This window comes from Lates calcarifer, linkage group LG13 (genome assembly GCF_001640805.2).
Source record: "Lates calcarifer isolate ASB-BC8 linkage group LG13, TLL_Latcal_v3, whole genome shotgun sequence".
Taxonomy (NCBI): Eukaryota; Metazoa; Chordata; class Actinopteri; family Centropomidae; genus Lates; species Lates calcarifer.
In genome coordinates, this window is record NC_066845.1 from 18,456,987 (window position 1) to 18,468,026 (window position 11,040).

General features: G+C 39.4%; 1 protein-coding gene across 1 annotated transcript; it reads right to left on the reverse strand.

The window, feature by feature from the left end:
• Position 1: 1 nt before the first annotated feature.
• dgcr8 (DGCR8 microprocessor complex subunit) lies at positions 2-10,074 on the reverse strand. Its single transcript, XM_018668465.2, has 15 exons — positions 9,934-10,074; positions 9,409-9,558; positions 8,596-9,296; positions 7,265-7,427; positions 6,421-6,563; positions 5,428-5,767; positions 5,104-5,301; positions 4,583-4,684; positions 4,268-4,366; positions 3,994-4,076; positions 3,678-3,778; positions 3,276-3,382; positions 2,726-2,853; positions 2,459-2,572; positions 2-1,939 (listed from the first exon to the last, which is right to left on the reverse strand). The coding sequence occupies exons 3-15, from the start codon at positions 9,277-9,279 to the stop codon at positions 1,856-1,858; spliced, it is 2,346 nt and encodes a 781-aa protein (XP_018523981.1). The 5' UTR covers positions 9,280-9,296; positions 9,409-9,558; positions 9,934-10,074; the 3' UTR covers positions 2-1,855.
• Positions 10,075-11,040: the final 966 nt, after the last annotated feature.

The following is an 11,040-nucleotide window of genomic DNA, read 5'->3' on the forward strand; positions in this document are numbered from 1 at the left end:
GTCATTAGTCAAGACATTTTATTTTGCATAACAAATATCACTGAAGTCATGGAGCTCAGGTTGCAATACATACTTCATTTTCTAGGCAACATCTCAAACAATTCATTGGTACAACTCAACAGCAACACATAAAAGCAGTTATTTTTTCGGTCTTCTCACTGACACACACTTGGCAAGACAACACACGCACAGAGGGGAAAGCACATTCTTAATGCAATCTACAATATCACAACAGCCTTGTGTTTAAACTGTGATGTGTCCTTGTATATTTAGTAGAAAAAGCAAACCAAATACTCGACAGAATGCACAGCAGTTTCTATTTTGTTCCAGCAAAGTAGCATGTCTATGTATTTTCCTGTGTTATAGATGTTCCTACTGTACAGTTTGCAACATTAAGTATTCTATAAAATGCATAAGACTGTTATGTAAGCTTTGGTATACACAGTTTCATCAGCTTGTGTTGGACTCAATGACTTGATCGCATTTTGTTCATGTCAGTGTGCCAACTAAATTTTGCAAGGCTGCCTTTTGAAAGATGTATTCTACTTGTGGCCAGAAAGAATGATCGACTGTCACGATGATGGCAAACGTACACAAACAAAATACACAATCCATTAAGATGAGCCTTAAAAATCTGCACGCTGTAGGCATTCTTTCCTAAAATTTGTTTTATAGGCTGTCGTCTTTAAAAATACTAATTGGCTAAACAATAAATGCTTTATCAAATAAAGGGGGCTTGGTCTTTCCACCTCTGGTTGAGGGCGTTTTAGGTCCAATGTACTGTATATAATCTGAGCCCTTCCTGAAATGGATCAACTAAGGCAACATGTAGCCAACAGGATTTTTTTTTTTCCAAGGGCACCAAAAATGAAAAGCAACTGAAATGTACAAAGTGGTTAGTTGGTGTGCCTGGCATTAGTACTTAAAGAAAAAGCTAGCTGAGGATTAAGCATCAATGAAATGATCTTTACCTTTGCCATTACAGTACTCTGTGGCCCTGTACTTGGGTTCACTACAGTGTTGGCATGGGGACCAGGACGTTTGTTGTATTGCCAAAGCATAAGGAAAAAAAAGGCAACAGCTCCCTCCAAATATAAGAAGTCACCCCCAAATTTCCCAAAAGCAGTTATTTCTGTGCCGACAGCATGATCAGTCAACAAAAATATCTGACAGGACACAAGTGCATGACAATAGTTCTGAATAGTGATCACTTCACAACGCATGTTTTTATCGTGCAAACCAAGACAACAAGTGTCCATTCTGAGGATAAACAAAACGGCATATTTTGTATTTCACCCAAAATATCCATTAACACCGACTATTAAAATACCCTATAAACAAGTTACTTTGTTTCCCAATTGAATGAATGGTATAAATACACAAGTATTAGTAGTCCCTTTCAAATACTTGAAGCACAAACAAAACTAATAAGTGCTGGTACTATTTAGATTGCGACTGTTAAAACGACACTTCAAAACAAAACCAACAAAGTAGTGGTTTTTGCAGTCAAAGAAGCATGCATTTTATTTTGATGTGGTTCATATGTTGTCAAGTCATGTTAACTTCTCTGCACCCTGGGTGATTTTTTTTCTAGTGCCATAGTGAGGGTGCATCTAGAGAGGTAGACGATATTTGCTCTACGGTCTGTTAGTGCATTTAATCCTACCCTTACATCTACCGCCTGATCCGATAAAACGTTGAATGAAGGAAGCGAGCAGTTCTACCGGCCTGGTCAATGTGTTAGCTATATTGCCATTAGATCTCAGTGATGCATAATTAAGTGATGGATGGTGGTGTGTGATGAGTCTGACAGTGACTGGGTTTCAGTGCCGTGGTTAATCAGTGATTCCGAGACTCAAACGTCGACAGTGCAGAGAGGTTCGCTCCCTGGCTGCGCAGACTCCATTATAGTCATCTTGGGTTTCTTCCTTGTTTCCTCCTGAAAGACAATAAAATAACCATAACATGAGGAGTGGGCTTAGAGAGAAAGCTCAGCTATTCTAAAATATACAAATCCTGGCAGTGGCAATATAATTTTGTCAAGCAGGGACTGACAGCTACACTAGTCAAGATTTTTATAACAATGCAACATTCTTTAAGCCCCAAGCATCAAGTGTAACTGGAACAGAGAGAATCCCACTCCCACTAATTGAGACCCTGCAGATTTACTCTTTGCCGAGATGAAGTTTTGTGCTTCATCTGGATTAAAGCTACCACCTCGTCTTTCCTTCAATGAGCTCTCTGGTGGCAAATTTCCAATATATGCAAAGTAAACCCTTCAGGTTCTTGGCAGGGAAAGAAAGGATGAACACGTCAAAAACAAACATTCCTCAACTTGATATGAGAGGTCCAACATTCACAAAAACAAATGGATAAATGTTTCACACTTATTACAATTATAATACATTAAAAAAAAATCTGTCTTCTTGCACTTGACAAAACAAAGAACTCTGCTTACCCTCTGTGTTGCCAGTTTCCTCATTTCTTCTTGCAATTTGTTCAAGATATGAAGGTTTGGCTTGTTCTTTTTGGCATACTGCTGGAGCTCAATCACACTTTTGTCAGAGCTCTCCTGCAAAAGATCAGTATTCACATTTCAATGGCTGTTCTCAGATGTGACAGACAGTAGTGTTAACAAGACATTGTGTAAGCAACGAGCCAATTAACTTTTAACTAAAATGCCAATACATCTTCTGACAAAGTGGTTGTCAAAGATGATTCTTACCTTCTTGACCATCTTATTGCTCTCTCTGCCGTACATGCGCAGCAGTGAGCCCCAGTTCTTCACATGGGGATGAAGCATCTGCAAGATCTTCTGAGATGCTAGTTGTTTGCCAACCCTCTTGTTCTTGCCTGTTGGAAAAGACAGTAAATATATGAAACCTGTCGTATGTTAGACTTCAAAAGACTAGTTAGCACCACAAGGTGAAAATAAGGTGATTAAAATAAATGGGAAAAATGAGCATCATAATGATTTGCGGCTTCTTGCATGTACTTTACCTGAATGAACTTACTTGTATCACAAAATAAATGTCAAAACTGATTTAAAAGAGGTGGAATCAATACCACTATATTCTGAACAGTTTCCAATGCTCCTCAAGCACATTAGACTATCTGATCACATATTTGATATCACATCAAAATCCTCTGTGATGTGGCAGGTTTTAGTTTTTAGTGTTGAACCCACAAACAAAGAAAACACTGATCTGTTGAGCTACACACACTGACTGGTTCAGTCTCACCATGTGATTAGAGGAGGATCAGGGTGTACTTACACCAGCCGCGCACAGTATGTTTCCCACATGTCATCACATATTCACTCTTCTGGTTTTTCCCTGGGATCACCTCAAATTTAATGCTGGTGTCTCCCATTCCGTGGTTTCTGCAGGAAAGACAGTAAATGTTAAATAAATATCCACAACCTGTTTTTAGCAGCAGTGAAAGAACAGCTCATCCAAGTAGCAACTGTGAAATTGTAGATGCTTAAGCAATGGTACTTATTCAGGTTATTTTAGTTTGTATGTTTTATGCTACTCTGCCATACAGATGGAGACAATGATATATGATTAACACTACTAATATGAATAGATCACAGATATAAGCTTTAAAAAAAATTACACAATCAAAAATACTCATTAACATTTACTTTCTTGGTGGAATTATTTATTAGCCCTTACCTTTTAAGGCACTCATGAAGAATCTGATATGGCGAAAGTAGTCCTGCTTTGTTGGTCAGCTCATACACCCTCGAGTCTTCTATACTGATATGATTAAAATACTGTGGGACAGAAGACACTCACTATTACTATTGCTGTGTTATCTCGAATTTGAAAAATTCAAACTTTCAAACTTTCAGGGAAAACACACTATTTTTGGCAGTGCTTGTTGTGTTACCTGCTTGGAGCGCTTTATCTACTTTAGCTTTATCTATTCAGTTTCACTGAAGATGATTCCTGGTAAGAACATAAGTCAAAAACAGCAAAAAAGAAGTACCTCCAGTTCATCGCCCTCGACAGGCTTCTCCTCCGAGGTCTGCTTCACAAAGTCAGGGATGAGGATTTCCAGTGTGGCTCGAGCTGCAGTTTACATCAGATTACCAGTGAGGGCAGTACTAGTGATGCATTAAAACATGCAAACTTACCAGTGCAAATATCTACTGTATATAGTCAGAATATACATTGGGAGGCGCCACAAAGACAGGAAAACTATTATACAATCACACATTTGACACAGATCACATTGCTTAGTACTGTAAATAAAAAATTACCAGCTTTATTCTTGGCAAGTTTTTTACTGCTTGCGGTTCCTGTGCCATAAGTTACTCCATCTATAATGACTGATGCTCCAAAGGGTTCACTTGGGTTCTCTGTGAGGCACACAAAATCAGTTTCATTTCATATGAATATCTTGAAAAGCTTAATAAGAAACTTGTGACTTTAATTTATAAGAGATAACAGCAATACATTTGCCTATTATAGAAGGGGTAATGTAAATGTGCACTGGGGTTGTAAATGACAACAGAATGAACAGAGCAGATTTACAAATAACATTTACCAGAGACACTATACTAATGAGAACTTACCACATTCAAAAAAGTTGTAAACAGGTCGAACCTTTAGGACACGTTGCATATATTCATGCAGGATGCAAACTTCAGACTTTCCGTTGGGATTGATGACAAATTCTGTTGCAGAAAATAAATAGAAAATTTTAACATCAACAAAGAATACACCTAAAGGACATCTTTACTAATTATAAAATAAATATGTCATACTCACATAATAGAAATAACACATATTGACTCTTAAAATTTTATTTTGATTTCCACTCTTTTTGCAAAAAGAGATAAAGCTGACAGTAAGTTCCTTTAACTTTAATTGGCTTAAAAGGATTAAATATTATTATGACCATGTTCATCAGAAAATATTCTGTGTTTTAACAGCTTTTTAGTTTAACCATGGAGTTCTATTGCACCGAGTCATTAGCTATATCTATACAGGACAGACAGACCATATCCATTCCATTATGGTGTCACTGGTTACCGGTTATAACAAAAACTGTGTGAAATCATATCAAATCATATATAGTCTATATTACTTTTACCTTTCTTAGTAGGTGCATCCTGGACTGACAGTGTGATGAGTTTCTGGTTGGCAGGCAGGATAGGTCTCTCTGACTCTGCCTGCTTCCTCTTCATGTCTCTGTTGAACTGCCTTCGCTCAGCCCAGGTACGAAACTTCTTTACAGTAACTTGTTCAAAGTCAAAGCATTTTTCCAGGTACAGGCGAAACTCTTCAAGTTCTGGGAGGAGGTTTTAGAGAGTTAGATCATGTAATAGCCAACAGCTTGATAAGGACCTCTTACATTAGCAAAGATATAATGATCTTTCAAGTCTATCACTGCCAATATACCATGGAAAGCCCTTACCTATTGACTCGTCCTTGCACACCTCCACCTTAGCCTTGACTTGTCCTAAGGCTCCTTGGGCAGTGTCACAAGGCTGGGACTCTTTACCCTGCAGGTTGTTGTCAGTGGTACCCTCTCCATCTGGGCCACCATAAGTCAGACTAGAGGGAAGGATGCCATCATTCTCCTCAACTTTAGTATCTGACTTGCCTGCTCTCTCTTCACCATTTGCCTCCTCTCTGGGCTTGGCTTGCGACTCCTCTGCATTAGCTGTCACCTCCCCGTTCAGCTCCTTTTCCTCCTGTTCCTTCATTTTCTTGTAATGTAGGCAAGGGATGCTGCTGGTGGGAGGATCATGTTTCTGTATCAAAAAAATAAAGAAAAGTTGTAACAAGATGTGTTAACAGTAATGTCAGCTCAACGGCATGGAGGACTTTATCCTGACTTTTGAGAATTAAGCTGCAGTACCTCAGTGATTAAAAAAAAGGCTGATTATTCCAAGTTGCTGTTTTCTAAGAGGGGTAGACCATTTAAAGTGGTAGAATTTTCTGCTATGTGATTTATGTCAACCTGTTTCCCAGAAGCCCTTTGCCAACATTGGAAGTGCTGCCTGTTCAAACCCCTTTGAATCAAATTTTTCACCTGACTGGAGGCACACTCACCCAATGTAATGCCACAGTAACTTTAACAAGAATAAACTAAAACTTAATACTATTTATCACCACTTAAGGGTGTTATTTTGTAATGAAGCAGATGAGGACCTGCCACCAAAAGTCTAGACTCCAGTCTATATTTGTCAACACAGAATAACACCACAAAGCCCATTATGTCAACAGCTAGAAACTACTGTAGCCCATCTAAACCAGTTAAACTTGCAGCTGGAACAAAATATATAAGTAGATTCTGTTTGAACAGCTGACATAAATGGGCATCCAACTAATATGATCAAAACCCCTGCACTGTTCACATCAATGTTTTAACTTATTTAAACATGAAACTTGTGTTGCATCTTACCCTAATACTGCCTGTCCCAAGGAAGTAGGGTCTGGACCAGGTGACCACTCTGGTTTCTCTATGCAGGTAGACTGGAATGCCTGAGTTATGGAATGTCATGATCCATCCATCAGGTAGAGGCTCAGTGGGTGGACGCCCCCGACCTGGCATGTGGAGAAACACAAATATGACTGCACGCACTCATTACAACACTAACTTAATAAGTGATGCACATAATTATACAACAAGCAGTCAAGACACTTATGTATGGGGTGTAGGGTTAGCTACAATTAATTTCAGGCTTAGAATAACTTAAAAAGTTGTGTTTATATTTGAAAATCAGATGAGGAAAAGTCAAACCACAAAAAAATGCAAGTAAAATGTTGCTGAACATCAACTTTTGGCACCTAACAGGTAAGAGTTTTCTCAGACTTTATATCACTCATACTGACTGACCATACTTTTCAGCCCATCAGCATATTTGTTTTTCAAATGTGAGACTATTTCAGAGCACTTCAACACAGAATAGAGGGCTACTTGGTTAACCACTTTGGTTTTGCAGACCTTACCACCCTTGCTAACCAATTGTCGTTGGAAAACCGCATGTTGTAATCTATACTGACAACATACACAATTGTGTAACACAATACTAAAAACACTATACTGTCCTACTGTCATATCAATTCACTTCAAAAATACACAACACACGTAATACATATGAAGCAGAAGCTGTCTGGAATATGTCGTATTGTGCCCCATAGTACTGAAACCACTGAAATCTCATTTAGTGATATAATATACAATTGCTAGTTCCTCAATAACACCCGAACAAATAATGCCTAAAACAGACGGATCAACCACTCACTCTTCAGGACAGTCTTAATTTTGGTCATCATAGGCTGAACACCTCCTTCTCCATCTGACTGATGATCACTGTCCCCGCCATATTTGTCCTCTGCTGGGCGCATCTTTTTAGGGACTGGCATGCCCTCCTCCAGCAGAGCGTCAACATCATTGTCAAACTCCTCCTGGAAGAGTCAATGGTTAAGGCCGGGAGAGAAGGATGGGTCACCAGTTTAAGGGATTTTTGAAAGCTTCACCTGAGAAGAAACTGCTGTTATAAATAGACTGAGCAGTTGGTAGAATAATAACCAAAACCACAGCTTAACTACTGCAAAAATGATCTGTTTCACTTTGCATAAAAGTGAAATATTTCAGAAACAGATGATATTGAACCTATATAAACACCTACTACAAATAGAATAGATTTAGCAGTTTCAATTAAAAAAATCATAAAAATGTCACTAACCTCTTCCAGCATCTCACTTTTCATTTTCAGTAACAAAAAACAAAGAAATACAACAATAAAACAAGCAAAAATATTTATTTATATTTATACTGCCTTATGGGACATTTCATCCTGGCTTAATCAGTCATGCCTATTGATGCAGGAAAAGTCTCAAGTGATGCAATGTAAAGAAATCATTGCAACATTCATTTTTCTGGCTTTTTCATTTTCTCTTTTAGAAACTCTTTGATTCAGCCCTAGCTACACTTAATCTGTAACACAGGTTCCCACATTTTTCCTCCAATTCATAGTTATCCTGTTTCTGCTATTTTCCCCTGTAACCAATAGCATAACTGTAAATATACCACCCAGCCACTATTTGCTTTGATGCTGCAACTGTGAAGTAAAAACCTGTCATGCTACTACCATCAAATCCATCATCAAATTTTTGTTCTGTACTAAACATCTGAAACGATTGTGTACTTTGGTGGAAAATGTGAGGTGGATCCCAATTTGAATACTATACTTTTTAGACACGAGTCAGTATGAGAAAGCTACTATGAGAAGGTTATCACAGGAGTAATCACTTTCTTCATGTAGCAAAACATTATGAAGTAAACAGCTTAAATCACAGCAAGTTACATGAAATTCTACAGAGGATTAACACTTGCATATAACTGGTTGGCCCATTGGTGAGTTGCTAGATGATGTGATGAAGTTTTGTTTGTTTTTTGCTGTGTCTGCACCCCTCTGTGCCAGCGCAGTGGTCTCGTTGAAGTGACGGGTTGGCTGTGTTTAATAATGCAATTCTGATAATGCCCTCTTATAAAAAGGACTGTATGTGTCATTAACAGTTTAACAGTGAAGGACAAATTGGTCGTGTAGCTGATACAGCTGAACAGACATACCTCATAGGAATACGCCCCGGCCTCGTCATCTGCTTGCTCCTGCTGAACTATGACCTCAGACTTAAAGTCGCCATGCTCCCCATCGTCATGATCCAGGAAGTTTTCGTAGAAGTCATCCAACTCATCCAGGACAGCGAACTCTACCTTGTTTTCCAGGTCTACCTCAGCCTCCTCTGATCTTCTGCTTATGTTTCCTGCTCCAGAGCTACCCTCAGCTGCCTCCTGCTCACTAGTGGAGTCATGCAACTCACCATTCAGGCCGTCTAAGCCATCATCACTCCCTCCCTCCTGCCCTTCACCTGTGTATAGAACCTTCCTGTCTTTACTACTGCTGCTTTCAGTGAAGCTTACACTGATCTTTACATCTCTGAGCAGCTTGAGGTCAGGTAGAAACTTGGTGACTGGGGGAGCGTGGCGGGCTGTTCTGGGGCACGGAGGGTTGGGATTGGCCTCATCTGAGAGGTGGCTACAGAAAGTGACTGAGCCCTTGCTGAGGGGCTGCTGTGGCTTGGCTTCCCCGTCCCCTGGGGTGTATGTGTATCCATCACCACCAGAGCTAACGTCCATTACCTCTGCGTCACTGGACGTTTGCAGGGGAGGTGGTGGAGGTGCTCTGCCCTCATTTCGGCCAAAATCATCAGGTGGCTCCAAGGGGAGAGGGGGTAGAACATCATCTATCTCCATTTCCTCTGTATTAACAACTACAAATCACACAAACTTAAGGTTTATTTTAAAATCTGACCTGTTGAGAAACTTCCTTCTTATCTAAACCCAAAATGCATGCAGAAGCACATCCCTGTATAGACCACGTACCAGAGGTGAAAATGCTAAGCTGACTACATTGTTCTTTTCATTAATGTAGACAGCTTTCAGAATCACTGTCTCAATTATTGGAAATCACAATGCATTCAGCTTATTATGGGATCTAGGCACTGATCATCCTCCACTGGGATCTTCTGGGAGCTAGAGAGAAGGACCAATGAGAGTAAATGTTAGTACAACTTTATGACGATCGGCGTAACATGGTAGGACGTTCAACGCATTACTATTACAAACGTTATCATATAGCTGCGAGCATTTGTGTGACATTAATAGATGTGGGTCCTTTGGCTTGGGAATACAATTATCGTTTAACCCTAAACCTAAATTTAAATGATAAGCAAATTAATCGTTTTAGCCCATCGGTTCAATCTGCAGCTGCACAGCGGGCCCCTTGTAACGTGAACATCCATGCTAATTATGCTAGCAAGCAAGCACTGGGCAGTGCAGATGTCTACGTCTGCAGAAATAGTCAACTAGGCCAAAAACCATAGGGCAAGGGATTAAATAAATACTCACCGATAAATATGACGCGATTGTCCCCTACTGGCACCTAACTACCTCCCTAAATTATTTTATTCTCGACGAGCCGCCATAAGGACTCAGTGGTAGCCCCGCCATCTTGAAGAAAACCACAGCGGAAAATGAACTCAGACCCCGCCTCCCAGTACCGGCATTTTAATGAGTGATTGCTCAGTGGGCCAATCACAACGTCCCTCAGCGGCATCTACTAGTGTGATCCAGCCAATCAAGCATTTGACATTTTGGTAGATCAACACATGAGATTATTCACGAAATTAAGAAAAAAATCGATCAATATATGTTGTGACTTTTCTGTCGACTTCATTTTGAATCGTCCTTTAAAACGAAAACGAAAGAAAAGGTATCTAAAAACTTCGTTTACTGTTTGCTTTTATACAAAAGTCTATCACACGCATAAACTAAATTTCTTTATCAGCCAGGTCTGTATGCTGCATTGATAAAAATCTTCACAGAGAAATAAGAATGCTGGTTAGTCTGTGCTGTATTTGAAAACTGTTATGAAGGTTGTGACATCCAAGGTGCTTTTAGGTGATAGTGGTAAGTGTAAGAGAACAACGCCAGTGAGAGCATGTTTGTGAACAGAACCTGTTTCATGGTTCCCTTTTGTTCCGTTACCATCAGTGTCCAAATTGTCTGGCTACCTACTAGTGTCACATAAATATACCAACTACAAGGTATATCCTACTGCATGAGCATCACCTGAATCACAATAGCTCAACTTGCCAGTTGGGGTCACTATTTACTAACAGTAGTAGGTCTGGAGTGCTCCACAGCAGCTTCACTTCAGTTCTTTCCACTGGAAGAACAAATAAGGTGAAGATGGTTTCTTCTTTCTTTCACTTCTTTTTAAAAAATACATAGAGTTAGGATAACATGGTTAAAATACAGACACATGCGTCATTAACATAGAATATAGTCCAAATTCAGTGCAAGAGCTGCAATTTGAGTACATAGCACTTAAAAAGCTTCTAAAAGTGACAGTTCATCAAAGTACACATTAAAATATTTATTCACAAGTAATATCAACTGTGGGTTCTTTTGCTTTTAGAGGTACCTGAAGAGCATCCTTAACCCAGGGGACCA